The 15,818-nt window shown below is 45.6% G+C and overlaps 1 protein-coding gene across 2 annotated transcripts in view; it reads right to left on the bottom strand.

The window, feature by feature from the left end:
• Nucleotides 1-15,054, bottom strand: part of LOC143806708 (ribosomal protein S6 kinase alpha-4-like) — a 138,706-nt gene extending 123,652 nt beyond the window's left edge. The window contains exon 1 of one of the 2 annotated variants that reach the window (XM_077287528.1): nucleotides 14,757-15,054. In XM_077287528.1, the coding sequence (XP_077143643.1) occupies nucleotides 14,757-14,805 (49 nt within the window). In that variant the 5' untranslated portion in view covers nucleotides 14,806-15,054. The remainder of the gene's footprint in view (nucleotides 1-14,756) is intronic. The other variant, XM_077287529.1, reaches the window with a different exon arrangement.
• Nucleotides 15,055-15,818: the final 764 nt, after the last annotated feature.

Genomic DNA, 15,818 nt, shown 5'->3' with positions numbered 1-15,818 from the left:
TTTGTGGCTTTGTGAATCAATGTATGCTATATTTTGATGTGCATGCTGACCGTTTTCCTACTGATAGGATCCAAAGTATTGTGTGTAATAATGCTACTGACCTCACGAGCGCTCGCCTGGGCGAATCCGATGATTGAGTCTAGTGACCCACGGTTAAATAACTTGGATGATTTCTTGGCCGCTATGGCATTAATGTTTGATGACCCTAATCGCCGTGCAACCGCTGAATCTGCTTTGTTGTCTTTACGCCAGGCTAAATGTTCTGTTATTGAGTATGCCACTGAATTCAGGAGATTAGTGGTAGATACCAATTGGGACAGTTATGCACAATTGCCTATTTTTAAAAGGGGTCTGTCTAGTATTATAAAAGATGAACTAGCTCGCTCTGAGTCACCACAAGAGCTAGAGACATTTATACAGCATTGTGTGTGCATAGACATTCGCCTTACTGAGCGTAGGCAGGAGAAATTTGCTGCATATAACCGTATTTCTAACTTTTCCCTTCCTTCCAAAGAGCCTGCAGGTAAAACCTCTCGGGAGGTGGAGGAGGTGCCCATGCAAATTGATTCCGTTCAGAGGCGCGAGATCAATGGGTACCGGGAGCATCACCTTCGTGAAAGTTTATGTTTCTACTGCGGCCAGTCTGACCACTTCTTGATCAATTGTCCTAAATGTCCTAGACGGCCTAACAAGGTGCTACCAGCAGTAGGGGAGTATGACAACTGTGATGATGAATCTGACATCTCTGAATGTAGCCTGCCTTTAAACGATGTATTCCATTCACTTTCTATGACTTCACCCCCCAACGAGCTGAAGGAAAAGAACTCTCACTGTTCTCACCCTATTAAGATCCTCTGTTCAGGACAGTGGATTTCCAGTGCAGCTATGATTGACTCTGGTGCAGGTGACAATTTCATGGATATCACATTTGCCAAGGAACATGGTATTGAAATTCAGCAAAGAGCCTCTCCAATTACCATGGAAACAGTGGATGGGTCACCTTTAATATCTGGGCCTGTGGATCAGGAGACTGTACCCCTTGAAATTTTGTTGGAGCCTAATCATCAGGAGCAACTTTCTTTCTTGCTAATTTCTTCTTTTCATTTTCCTGTGATTTTAGGCATTCCTTGGTTGCGTTCTCAGAACCCAATTATCAACTGGGAGACCAAGGAGATTATCTTTCCAACAAGGAAGCAACTCAGCGTTAACAGAAGCTGTCCCTGAGTCCACGGCTACGGAACCACATGTACAGGTATTTTCTTTACCTCCAGCATATAAAGAGTTCTCTGACATCTGTGACAAGAAGAATGCAGATCAGCTTCCTCCACACAGGCATTATGACTGTCCCATTGAGCTGCTTCCTGGGGCAGCTATTCCTTTTGGTAACGTATACCCTTTGGCGGCACCTGAGCTTCAAGCCTTAAAGGAGTATATTGATGAAAATCTGGCCAAAGGCTTCATACGTCCTTCTTCCTCACCAGCAGAGCCACCTATATTTTTTGTAAAAAAGAAGGATGGGACCCTGAGACCCTGTGTTGACTATCAGCAACTCAATAAGGTAACCGTACGAAACCGTTACCCTTTGCCTCTGATTCCCGAATTACTGGAAAGAGTCCGCCATGCTAAAGTGTTCTCTAAACTGGATCTTCGTGGGGCTTATAATTTGGTGCGTATTCGTCCAGGGGATGAGTGGAAGACAGCATTCCGATGCCGGTATGGACACTCTGAATATCTCGTGATGCCCTTTGGGCTTTGTAATGCCCCTGCAATGTTTCAACACCTTGCTAATGACATTTTCAGAGATTTGTTGGACAAGTTTGTGGTGATCTATTTGGACGATATTCTAATCTTTTCTGACTCTACAGGAACATGAAGAACATGTCAAAGCTGTTTTAAGACATCTGAAAGAGAACCATCTGGATACCGGAGAAATGCGAGTTCCATCGTTCTGAGATACAGTTCTTAGGTTATATCATCTCCCTAGGGGCTGAACATGGAATCTGGTAAGATTCAGGCTATTCTTGACTGGCCGGTACCCAAGAACGTTAAGGAGGTCCAACGTTTTATTGGTTTTGCAAATTTCTAAAGACGCTTCATTTGAAATTTTTCTGATATTCTCCGTCCCATTACTTCCTTGACAAAGAAGGAAAAGCCCTTTAAGTGGTCATCACGGGCTCAAGAAGCTTTTGATCGGCTTAAGATCTGTTTCACATCAGCACCGCTGTTGATACACCCAGATCCAACACTTTCATTAATTGTGGAGGTGGACGCTTCTGATAATGCTTTGGGGGCTATTCTCTCCCAAAGAACTGGAGAGAAGGGTCTGCTACATCCTTGTGCTTTCTTTTCCCGTAGACTAACCTCAGCAGAGAAGAATTACGACGTGGGAGACAAGGAATTGCTGGCTATTATTGCGGCTTTCAAAGAATGGAGACATCATCTGCAAGGAGCTGCACAACAGATCATAGTGCTAACAGACCATCGCAAATTAGAGTTCCTTAGATCCGCTAGATGTCTTTCTCCTCGTCAGCCTCCTTGGAACTTATTTTTAAATCAGTTTAACTTTGTTATCTCGTACCGTCCAGGTTCTCGTAATGGGAAGGCTGATGCTTTATCTCGAATCCATGCTGCGGGTTCCGTACCTGGAGCCCCGTCCAAGACCATTCTATCTGATGCCAATTTCATCGGAGTTATCCACGATCAGGACTTGTGGAAGGAGTGCAGGGAGGCCTATGACGGTGATGTATTTCTGGCCAACCCACCTGTGGATATTAATCTTGTCTTTAAGGGTGGCATGTGGTTCAGAGATCGACGTATCTACGTCCCTGAGGTCGTCCGTCTGCAGATCCTCAAGTTGGTACATGACGCCAAGTTGGCTGGTCACAGGGGGGTACAGAAGACACAAGAGTTCCAGAGCCGATTCTTCTGGTGGCCAACTTGCCTGAAGGATACCAAGGACTATGTTCTCTCTTGCGAGGTATGTGCCCGTTACAAAACTCCTCATGTGGCACCTACGGGTCTTCTACAACCATTACTGTTCCGTCCCGCCCTTGGGGGTCTATATCAATGGACTTTATTGTGGAGCTGCCTACATGGGGGGCATGAATAAAATCATGGTGGTAGTTGATCGCCTGACTAAAGCTGCTTATTTTGTTCCATGCACCGGCCTCCCCTCAGCTAAAGATACAGTGAACTTGGTTATACAGAATGTCTTTTGGTTGCATAGGGTTCCGGATGAGATCTGTTGTGAACTCTATTTTTGGGCTCCCTCTAGTGGTCACAAGCGGTACTGTGTAGTGTTGTCTTTCTGCAGGTGGGCAGCATCAGCTGGTTCGTTATCCTTGGTTGGTTTCCTATTTAGCTCTCCTGGATACTCAGTTCCTTGCCTGCTATCAATGTATTCAGTGCTCTTCAGATTCCTTGTGACTACCTTGCTCCCAGTCTCTCCAAGACAAGCTAAGTTTTTGTTTGTTCATTTTTGATTATCAGCATTCATCATGTTTCTTGTCCAGCTTGCTAAAATGTGATCTCCTCGCTTGCTGGTTGCTCTAGGGGACTGAGTTTCTCCCCCCACACCGTTAGTTGGTGCGGGGGTTCTTGAAATCTCAGTGTGGATATTTTGTAAGGGTTTTTTTACTGACCGCATAGATCCCTTTTCTATTCTCTGCTATCTAGTATTAGTGGGCCTCATTTGCTGAATCTGTTTTCACCCCTGTGTATGTGCCTTCCTCTTACCTCACCATTATTATTTGTTGGGGGCTTCTATATCTTTGGGAATTATTTCTCTGGAGGCAAGAGAGGTCTTTCTTTCTCTCTAGGGGTAGTTAGTTCCTCAGGCTGGCTCGAGACGTCTAGGATTTTTAGGCACGTTCACCGGCTACTTCTAGTGTGTTTGGATAGGTTCAGATTTGCGGTCAGTTCAGTTTGCCACCTCCCTAGAGCTTGTCCTATGTTTGTTACTTAGCTGGAGTAATTTGTGATCCTCAATCACTAAGGATCATAACAGTATAGCAGGCCACAAAGTGTTTAATGCATCGCAGAAGTGGGATTAAAAGAAGACCTGAGTACATTTTTTTTTTTCTCCTCCTGCTTTTCCTTTGCTGCAGTCTGTTTAGCTTCTTTCATCCCCTTGAACTCTGGGTGGTTTTGAGCTCAGCTGCAGACATGAATGTTCAGACTCTGACTTCTTGTGTGGATCATCTTACTGCACGGGTGCAAAGTATTCAGGATTTTGTTATTCATAGCCCTATGTCAGAACCAAAGATACCCATTCCTGAGTTGTTTTCTGGAGATAGATCTAGGTTTCTAAATTTTAAGAATAATTGTGTTATTTCTATCTCTGAGACCTCGTTCCTCTGGTGATTCCGCTCGGCAAGTTAAAATTGTTATCTCTTTGTTGCGTGGCGACCCCCAAGATTGGGCCTTCTCTCTGGCGCCAGGAGATCCTGCATTGCTTAATGTAGATGCATTTTTTCTGGCTCTTGGACTGCTTTATGAGGAGCCTAATCTTGAGAATCAGGCAGAAAAAGTGTTGCTGGCTATCTCTCAAGGTCAGGATGAAGCAGAGGTGTATTGTCAAAAATTTCGGAAATGGTCGGTGCTTACTCAATGGAATGAGTGTGCCCTGGCTGCAAATTTCAGAGAAGGTCTTTCTGAGGCCGTTAAGAATGTTATGGTGGGGTTTCCCACCCCTACAAGTCTGAGTGATTCTATGGCTTTAGCCATTCAGGTTGATCGGCGTTTGCGGGAGCGCAAATCTGCTCATCCTTTGGCGGTATTTTCTGAGCAGAGACCTGAGTCTATGCAATGTGACCGAACTCTGACCAGAATTGAGCGACAAAGTCATAGACGTCAAAATGGGTTGTGCTTTTACTGTGGTGACTCTACTCATGTTATCTCAGCATGCTCTAAACGCTTAAAAAAATTTGCTAAACCTGTCACCATTGGTACTATACAGCCTAAATTTATTTTGTCTGTTACTTTGATTTGTTCTTTGTCGTCCTACCCGGTTACGGCTTTTGTGGATTCGGGCGCTGCCCTGAATCTTATGGATTTGTCGTTTGCCAGGCGCTGTGGTTTTGTCCTGGAGCCTTTGGAATTTCCTATTCCTCTGAGGGGAATTGATGCTACGCCATTGGCTGAGAATAAGCCTCAGTATTGGACGCAAATGACCATGTGCATGACTCCCGTACATCAGGAGGTGATTCGCTTTCTTGTTCTGCATAATTTGCATGATGTTGTCGTTTTGGGTCTACTATGGCTGCAGGCTCATAATCCAGTTTTGGATTGGAAAGCTATGTCTGTGTCAAGTTGGGGTTGTCAGGGAATTCATGGCGATACTCCGTTGGTGTCTATTGCTTCTTCCACTCCTTCTGAGGTCCCTGAGTTTTTGTCTGACTACCAGGATGTATTTGATGAGCCCAGGTCCAGTGCCCTGCCCCCTCATAGGGATTGTGACTGTGCTATAAATTTAATTCCTGGTAGTAAATTCCCTAAGGGACGACTTTTTAATTTGTCTATACCAGAGCATGCCGCGATGCGGAGTTATATAAAGGAGTCTTTGGAGAAGGGACATATTCGCCCATCCTCTTCCCCTCTTGGTGCAGGATTTTTTTTTGTGGCCAAGAAGGACGGTTCTTTGAGACCTTGTATAGATTATCGTCTTCTGAATAAAATCACAGTCAAATTTCAGTATCCTTTGCCACTATTGTCTGATTTGTTTGCTCGGATTAAGGGTGCCAGTTGGTTCACCAAGATAGATCTCCGTGGTGCGTATAACCTTGTGCGCATTAAGCAGGGAGATGAATGGAAAACAGCATTTAATACGCCCGAAGGCCATTTTGAGTACTTAGTGATGCCTTTTGGACTCTCTAATGCTCCTTCTGTGTTTCAGTCCTTCATGCATGACATCTTCCGAGAATATCTGGATACATTTATGATTGTTTATCTGGATGACATTTTGGTCTTTTCTGATGATTGGGAGTCCCATGTGAAGCAGGTCAGGATGGTGTTTCAGGTCCTGCGTGCTAATGCTTTATTTGTGAAGGGCTCAAAATGCCTCTTCGGAGTACAGAAGGTCTCCTTTTTGGGTTTTATTTTTTCTCCTTCTACTGTGGAGATGGACCCACGTCTGTTAAGAGTCTTCAGAAGTTCTTGGGTTTTGATAATTTTTACCGTCGTTTCATCGCTAATTTTTCTAGCGTGGTTAAACCTTTGACGGATTTGACCAAGAAGGGTTCTGATGTGACTAATTGGTCTCCTGCGGCCGTGGAGGCCTTTCGGGAGCTGAAGCACCGGTTTTCTTCAGCTCCAGTCTTATGTCAGCCAGAGGTCTCTCTCCCCTTCCAGGTCGAGGTTGATGCTTCTGAGATTGGAGCAGGGGCTGTTTTGTCGCAGAGAAGCTCTGATGGCTCTGTGATGAAGCCATGTGCTTTCTTTTCAAGAAAGTTTTCGCCTGCCGAGCGGAATTATGATGTTGGTAATCGGGAGTTGTTGGCTATGAAGTGGGCATTTGAGGAGTGGCAACATTGGCTCGAAGGAGCTAAACATCGTGTGGTGGTCTTGATTGATCACAAAAATCTGATTTACCTTGAATCTGCCAAGCACCTGAATCCTAGACAGGCTCGTTGGTCGTTGTTTTTCTCCCGTTTCAACTTTGTGGTCTCATACCTGCCTGGTTCGAAGAACGTGAAAGCTGATGCACTTTCTAGGAGTTTTGTGCCTGACTCTCCGGGAGTTTCTGAGCCGGCTGGTATTCTCAGAGAGGGAGTAATTTTGTCTGCCATTTCCCCAGATTTGCGACGAGTGCTGCAGAAATTTCAGGCGGATAGACCTGACCGTTGTCCACCAGAGAGACTGTTTGTCCCGGATAGATGGACCAGCAGAGTTATTTCCGAGGTTCATTCTTCGGTGTTGGCGGGTCATCCTGGGATTTTTGGTACCAGAGATTTGGTGGCTAGGTCCTTCTGGTGGCCTTCCTTGTCGTGGGATGTGCGTTCCTTTGTGCAGTCTTGTGGGATTTGTGCTCGGGCTAAGCCTTGCTGTTCTCGTGCCAGCGGTTTGCTTTTGCCTTTGCCTGTTCCGAAAAGGCATTGGACGCACATTTCCATGGATTTTATTTCGGATCTTTCAGTATCTCAGAAAATGTCTGTCATCTGGGTGGTGTGTGATCGTTTTTCCAAGATGGTCCATTTGGTGCCCTTGCCTAAGTTGCCTTCTTCCTCCGATTTGGTTCCTCTATTTTTTCAGAATGTGGTTCGCTTACACGGCATTCCTGAAAATATTGTGTCTGATAGAGGATCCCAGTTTGTGTCCAGGTTTTGGCGGACTTTTTGTGCTAAGATGGGCATCGATTTGTCTTTTTCGTCGGCCTTCCATCCTCAGACTAATGGCCAAACTGAGCGAACTAATCAGACGTTGGAAACTTATTTGAGATGTTTTGTTTCTGCTGATCAGGATGATTGGGTGACTTTTTTGCCATTGGCCGAGTTTGCCCTTAATAATCGGGCTAGTTCTGCTACTTTGGTTTCGCCTTTTTTCTGCAATTCTGGTTTCCATCCTCGTTTTTCCTCGGGTCAGGTTGAGCCTTCTGACTGTCCTGGGGTGGATTCTGTGGTGGATAGGTTGCAGCAGATTTGGAACCATGTGGTGGACAATTTGAGGTTGTCACAGGAGAAGGCTCAGCGCTTTGCCAACCGCCGCCGCGGTGTGGGTCCCCGACTTCGTGTTGGGGATTTGGTGTGGCTGTCTTCTCGGTATGTTCCTATGAAGGTCTCCTCTCCTAAATTCAAGCCTCGCTTCATCGGTCCTTATAAGATCTTGGAAATCCTTAACCCGGTGTCTTTTCGTTTGGATCTCCCAGCATCGTTTGCCATTCATAATGTGTTCCATAGGTCTTTGTTGCGGAGGTATATGGTACCTGTGGTTCCTTCTGTTGAGCCTCCTGCTCCGGTGCTGGTCGAGGGCGAATTGGAGTACGTGGTGGAGAAGATTTTGGATTCTCGTATTTCTAGACGGAGGCTTCAGTATTTGGTTAAATGGAAGGGCTATGGTCAGGAGGATAATTCCTGGGTTGTCGCCTCTGATGTTCATGCGGCCGATTTGGTTCGTGCCTTCCACGCGGCTCATCCTGATCGCCCTGGGGGTCTTGATGAGGGTTCGGTGACCCCTCCTCAAGGGTGGGGTACTGTTGTGAACTCTATTTTTGGGCTCCCTCTAGTGGTCACAAGCGGTACTGTGTAGTGTTGTCTTTCTGCAGGTGGGCAGCATCAGCTGGTTCGTTATCCTTGGTTGGTTTCCTATTTAGCTCTCCTGGATACTCAGTTCCTTGCCTGCTATCAATGTATTCAGTGCTCTTCAGATTCCTTGTGACTACCTTGCTCCCAGTCTCTCCAAGACAAGCTAAGTTTTTGTTTGTTCATTTTTGATTATCAGCATTCATCATGTTTCTTGTCCAGCTTGCTAAAATGTGATTTCCTCGCTTGCTGGTTGCTCTAGGTGACTGAGTTTCTGCCCCCACACCGTTAGTTGGTGCGGGGGTTCTTGAAATCTCAGTGTGGATATTTTGTAAGGTTTTTTTTACTGACCGCATAGATCCCTTTTCTATTCTCTGCTATCTAGTATTAGTGGGCCTCATTTGCTGAATCTGTTTTCACCCCTGTGTATGTGCCTTCCTCTTACCTCACCGTTATTATTTGTTGGGGGCTTCTATATCTTTGGGGATTATTTCTCTGGAAGCAAGAGAGGTCTTTCTTTCTCTCTAGGGGTAGTTAGTTCCTCAGGCTGGCTCGAGACGTCTAGGATTTTTAGGCACGTTCACTGGCTACTTCTAGTGTGTTTGGATAGGTTCAGATTTGCGGTCAGTTCAGTTTGCCACCTCCCTAGAGCTTGTCCTATGTTTGTTACTTAGCTGGAGTAATTTGTGATCCTCATTCACTAAGGATCATAACAGAGATCATCTCTGACCGTGGAGTACAGTTCACTTCAAGATTCTGGAAGGGGTTTTGCTCTGCACTCAATATTAATGTCTGTCTCTCTTCCGCTTACCATCCCCAGACAAATGGTCAGACTGAGCGTACCAACCAGACGCTGGAACAATATCTAAGATGCTATGTCAGCCATCTTGATGATTGGTTGGAGTTGCTGCCGTTAGCCGAATTTTCATATAATAATTCTCAGAGTGCCTCCACTAAATTTACACCTTTCCTTGCCAATCTGGGTTATCATCCGTGTATTTTACCTAGGTCTCCAATTAATTCTCCGGTTCTGGCAGTGGAGGAAAGGCTGACTACGATGAGACAAAATCTGGAGGTTCTGAAGGAATCCCTGACCACAGCTCAAGAACGTTATAAGAGATCGGCTGATAGATTCCGTAAACCTGCACCCATGTTCAAGGTAGGAGATTCCGTGTGGTTAGCAACTAAGAATCTGAAGTTAAACGTTGCTTCACAAAAACTTGGACAGAAATTCATTGGCCCTTTCAAGATCAACGGTATTGTGAGCTCTGTGGCCTGCCGGCTGAAGCTGCCTAGGACTATGAAGGTACACCCAGTTTTTCATGTATCTTTACTAAAGCCTGTATCTGTCATGTCGGACGCTGTTCAGACCAGGTCGTCCGACAGACAGCGGTAATTCAGCTTTTGACCACTATTTACTCATTGGCGTCTGCTAGATTTTGTCTAGCTGTTCCGGGGTTAATTTACCTCATCCTCGGATTGGAAGCTGGGCCATTTCCATGGCCTTTAAATAGTTCTCCTGATCATTGGGCGTCGCCGATTATAGCTTCTGTCTTGCGTTGTTATCTCGGTCTGGAGTGGAGAGCTGGTGGTTGGAGATTCGTTGCTGGTGGTGTATATTCCTTCGTCTTATTTACTCCTTCCTATATTTGTGTTTATTTTGCCCTGCACATTTATAGTGTATTCCTGAGTGTCTGCGGCGTGGTGTATATTTTCCTTTATCCTTGTCTGTGCTAACTGTGGGTATTTAAGTATTACCTCTTCACTGGGTGGTGGGTGGAGGTTTCAGCCTAGGGCTGAGCTAAGGAGTTAGGGTGAGGTTCGAGGCCTGAACATGCACACCATCAGTGTAAACTTCAGGTAGAGGGTCAGTCAGGATTTCCCTAGTCTTAGGGAAATTGCAGGAGCCCGGGTTATTAGCTCTCGCTCACCAAGTCTCTCCCTGACAGTATCTCCTAATACCTTCCAGGGACGTGTTGTGCCACCTCCGCAGCCTGTGGTGATTGATGGGCAAGAACAATTTGTGGTGGAGGAAATTATTGATTCCAGGATTCACAGGAATCGGCTCCAATATCTGATAAGATGGCAGGGATATCCCCCTGAGGAAGACTCTTGGGAACCTGTGGAAAACATCAATGCCCAACAGAAGATTTCTCGTTTTCATCAGAGATTCCCTGAGAAACCAGGTCCAGGATCGTCCTGAGGCCGCTTCTAAGGAGGGAGTAATGTCAGGACTCTGAACATTTTTTACCTTTTGTGCATTACTGCCCTTTTCCAAGATGGCGTCTTTGGTCTCATGTGCACGGTGTCTTCCTGCTATAAAACTGCACCCCAGCCTTCAGTCTGTGCTAGAGTATTCTGCATTGCATCCAGCTCCTGACCTCTGATTACTCCCTGGCTATATACCTGCTCCTGTGAACCTGTGTGGTGATCCTGCTACTCTGCTCTGAGTTCCTGCTGCATACACCAGTTTCCAGTAATCCTCCTTCATCTGCTGCTCGTGTTTACTTCCATCTGCATTTGCTGGACATGTAAGCTGTTTCTGCTTTGCAAAAACCTGAGACTATTAACCAGGCCTCCCTGGTTGAGCTAAGATATGATTTGAACTGCCTTATAAGCTTATCTATCTGTGTTTGGACTAAGACAAGGATTTATTCGTGTCAAGTATCCTCAAGAATAACTGTGCTTCATAGACTTTCTGCTTGATTGCATTTTCCTCTGAAGTTTCCTATAGACTGCTAAGCTGCGTTTAATATTTACACCAAGTGTTGTGGACTTGAGTTTCTCTCTGCACCTGTTTGAATCACTGTCTGATAATATAGACTTTACCACTTATAAAACTGTGTCCTGTAGTTGTCTTGTTCCAAGCAAAGAGTCTCCTGAGTTATCCCCTATAATTATTACATGCGGGTAAGCCTGCATTACGACTATTAGACGCACCCCCTATTTTCCCCCCTTTTTTGGGGGGAAAAAGTGCGTCTTGTAGTCCGAAAAATACGGTATACAGTGTATTTACACCACATCTTTAAAAGGTTGTAGAGAAAGTGGCAGGGATGGAAGGAGTACTGGCGAATATTGTGAAGATATGTGCGGATTTCACTTTTAAGGCTAATTGGTCTGTGTTGCTGGCTGCTGGCAGGGTCTGTCTTGCTGGCTGGCACTGTGTTCTCTCTCTGCTTCTTCTCTGCTTGATGGCACATTTAGGAATGAAGCCCACATATCCTGTTTATATAGTTTTGGGGTTGTCTGGGAAAAGTATCTACTTTTTGGAGCATGCTCAATTGAAAAAGCGGATTGGGGCGACGGATCCAAATGACGGATCGCGACGCATCCGTCGCCCATAGGCGCCTATTCTAGGAAATGGCGGACGCGACAGATTCGTCACGAACCGCCATTTGGGCGCAGACAAAAAACGTTGCAATGTCCGTCAATGTCTACACAACGTCCGCCAAATTTCGACGGATCCGTCACATGGCGGATGGAACGGACGACCATCCGCCACAATCCGTCGCTAATGCATGTCCATGGAAAAACAGCGGATCCGCCATAAAAAATGGCGGATCCGCTATTTGACGAAAATGGCGGTTTCAAACTGACGCCAAAAGACTGAAGTGTGAAAGAGGCCTAAGGCCTTGCAAATTACACAACTGAAGACACCAGTTTACATAGACGGCCTTGTGGAAAGGTTCAATAAACACTTAAAGAGTATGCTTAAGAAGGCTATAGAAAAGGATGGTCGAGACTGGGACTGTCTCCTTCCATATTTATTATTCTCAATCTGGGAGGCTCTACATGCTTCTCCTGGATTCTATCTGTTTGAACTCCTGTATGGCCGACATCAGCAAGGTGTTCTTGATATAGCAAAAGAAATATAGGAAGCCGAGGTCACACTCCATCGGATCATCATCGAGTACATCACCCAGATGAGTTGCGAAGGTAATGCCCCTTGTATATGAGCACCTCCTTCAAGCACAAAAGGCAGTTCAGCCCCGGGGATCGAGTCCTGGTGCTTATTCCCACGGGAGAGTACGTTTTTGGCCAAATTACAAGGCCCCGATGAGGTGGTAGAGAAGCTGGGTGAAGGGAACAACTGGAAAGACGAAAGCCGTACCGGATCTACCACGTCAATCTTATCAAGCCATGGTACGACAGGGACCCTGTAGAAACTCCATATTTGCTGGTTAAGCAAGGTGACATTGAAGATGTCACAGTAGCAATGACGCGGTTGAATCCGCAAAAACAGCAATGTCAGGAATTAATGCAGCAAAACCGGGACCTGTTCTCAGATTTGCCAGGGTATACAGATGTCATAGAATACTGGGTTCTGAATTCCAGAGGCCCGCCGAGAACTAATCTACAAGGAAGTGAAGAGAATGTTGAATCTTGGAACCATTGAGAAATCTAAGAGTGCGTGGTCTAGCCCGATTGTCCTTGTTCCAAAATCCGATGGAAAGTGAAGATTCTATAATAATTATCAGAAGCTGAATGAAGTCTCCAAGTTCGACTCATATCCGATGACGCGTGTCTATCAGTTAATTGAGAGACTTGAGCCAGCAAGGTACATAACCACCTTGTATCTAACAAAGGGATATTGGCAAATCCCCATGTCACAAGAAGCCAAAGAGAAGACGGTTATGGATGCTTCCAATAACTCCAGATGCCATTTAGAGTGTAGGGAGCTCCAGCCACCTTCCAGATAGCCATGGACCGAATCCTCGCACTTCATAAGAACTGCACCGCAGCATACCTGGATGATATTGCAATCTTCAGCCCGCATTGGGGAAGCTATCTGGGAAAGGTCCAGGAGGTGTTCGATGCTCTAAGAAAGGTGGGCTTCTCTATAAATCAAAAAAAAATGTGCCATGGGGAAAGAAGAGGCCAAATACCTTGGATATGTAGTAGGTAGAGGTGAAATCAAGTCCCAAATCACTAAGGTGGTTGCAATTAGAGATGAGCGAATATGTTCGGGTTCCCTGTTATTCGGCAAGCTATAGCGCTTGCCGAATAAGCTACAGCAGGAACCCAGCTTGCTGGATCGTGCCGGCTGAACAGCTGATCGCCTCCACAGCTGCATGTGTCAAGGCTGTGTCACAGCACATGCATGGAGAACCTGTGTGTTGGGCTCTCCATGCATGTGCTGTGACTGTCACACAGCCGCAACACATGCAGCTGCGGCGGCCATCAGCTGTTCAGCCGGCACGATCCAGGAAGCCAGGTTCCCGCTGTAGCTTATTTGGCAAGCGCTATAGCATGCCGAATAACAGGGAACCCGAACATATTCCCTCCTCTCTAGTTGCAATGCAGAACTGCCCAAGACCACTCTCAAAAAAACAAGTTAGAGCCTTTCTGGGAATCATGGGGTGCTACAGGAGATTCATCCCAAACTTTGCCATGATGGCCACATCCCTGACCGACCTCCTTAAGGGGACAAAATCGATTATGGCCAAATGGACTTTGGAGGAGATGACCTTTCAAAAACTGAAAGTACCTCTTTGTAAGCAGCCGGTTCTAGTAGCCCCCGACTTTAAGAAGGAATTTGTACCCCAAACGGATGCCTCAGAAGTCGGATTAAGAGCGTTCCTTTCTCAGGAGATGTATGGAGAGGAGCATTCTATTCTCTACCCGAGTAGGAAACTGTTGGCATGAGAAAAAAATTATTCCATTATAGAAAAAGGAAAAAATGGTCATGTCACGTGCTGGTTTCTAGCCCTGCAGGATTTCTACTTCCATGTGAGCCAGGAAGTTACATGGTAACGACGATGCTCTCTCTGGAGAATCCAGTGTCTAGTGGTAGAAGGTGTACACTTACAGCTTTAGGCAAAGGAGGGAGGTATGTAAGGTGGCTGCTGGACATATAGTGGATAGGAGATACATACACACACACACACACACACACACATCTACACATACATAGCTATATACATACATTTATACATAACCGTACACATACATAGCTATATATATGCACACAACTAACACATACATAGCTTTATATACACATACATATATACCTAACTCTACACATACATAGCTATATACACACACACGTACATACATACATAGCTATACACACACAACTACAGACATACATAGCTATACACAGAACTACACACATATATAGCTATACACAAACACACATATATAACTACATACACATAGCTATTCACACACATATAACCACACACATATATATATATATATATATACACACACATCCATAGCTATACACACACATATAACTACACACACACACATACACTATGCACACATATACACACACATAACTATACACACAGATCCGAGGAGGCTGTTGCTGCAGTGACATGTGTATATGGCTGCTGTGTCCATGAGTCACAGTCACACAATCTGTGAGTTACGCAATGAGTCACACACATATAAAAGCAGAACATGTAAACATGTGCAGTGTCCGTGTGCAGAGTGTTTGCGGTGTCCGTGTAGTGTCCATGCCCCCGTTTCCGCTGTGGTCAGGGTCTCCGTGCCTGGTGACGCCGCCGCCTTTACCTTGCACCCGTGTGCCGCTGTCGGGCGCTGCGGTGCCCGGATCTCCCATGTCCGGCTGTGCTGTGCCCGGGAATCCGGTGGCCGCTCCGGGTCCCTGTCTGTGGTATGAGGAAGATGGCACAGCAGCACGGAGATCAGGACTTCCTGTGGGCTGTGCGCTGTCAGCCTGTACTCAGGGCTGTAGTGGAGGGTGATGTGCTGCACTGGGTGTGTCGCTACATGCAGAGGGTGTGTCAGTCAGAGCAGACCGGGCACAGGGAGACTGACGGGTGTCAGCCGGAGATACCTGTAGTGGTGTGTGGACATATGTACTGTATGTATGTGGGCGTATATATGTGTATGTGGGTACATGTATGTGTGTGTCTGTACATACTGTATATATATGTACGCGTCTACATGGTGTATGTGTGCATGTATGTGTGTGACGGTGTACATTTATATGAACATATGTGGGTGCATATATGTGTGTGACTATATACATGTATGTGTGTGACGGTGTACATTTATATGAACATATGTGGGTGCATATATGTGTGTGACTATATACATGTATGTGTGTGACGGTGTACATTTATATGAACATATGTGGGTGCATATATGTGTGTGACTATATACATGTATGTGTGTGACGGTGTACATTTATATGAACATATGTGGGTGCATATATGAGTGTGACTATATACATGTATGTGTGTGACGGTGTACATTTATATGAACATATGTGGGTGCATATATGAGTGTGACTATATACATGTATGTGTGTGACGGTGTACATTTATATGAACATATGTGGGTGCATATATGTGTGTGACTATATACATGTATGTGTGTGACGGTGTACATTTATATGAACATATGTGGGTGCATATATGTGTGTGACTATATACATGTATGTGTGTACATGGTATATATGTGTATGTGTGCAATGGTGGACACTGCTGTGCAAAGACATTAGGGCCATTTCCAGCCCAATAATGTGTCTTTGACAGGAGCTGTTCATTGATGTGGAGGTGATAGTTGCCCCCTTCTCCCCCGGGCCCGTGTCCGGCTGCACAGGCTGCA

The sequence above is a fragment of the Ranitomeya variabilis genome, chromosome 2 (genome assembly GCF_051348905.1).
Source record: "Ranitomeya variabilis isolate aRanVar5 chromosome 2, aRanVar5.hap1, whole genome shotgun sequence".
In the NCBI taxonomy this organism is placed as follows: domain Eukaryota; kingdom Metazoa; phylum Chordata; class Amphibia; order Anura; family Dendrobatidae; genus Ranitomeya; species Ranitomeya variabilis.
Note: the sequence above shows the minus strand (reverse complement) of the source record. Positions and strands in the feature narration are given on the sequence as shown.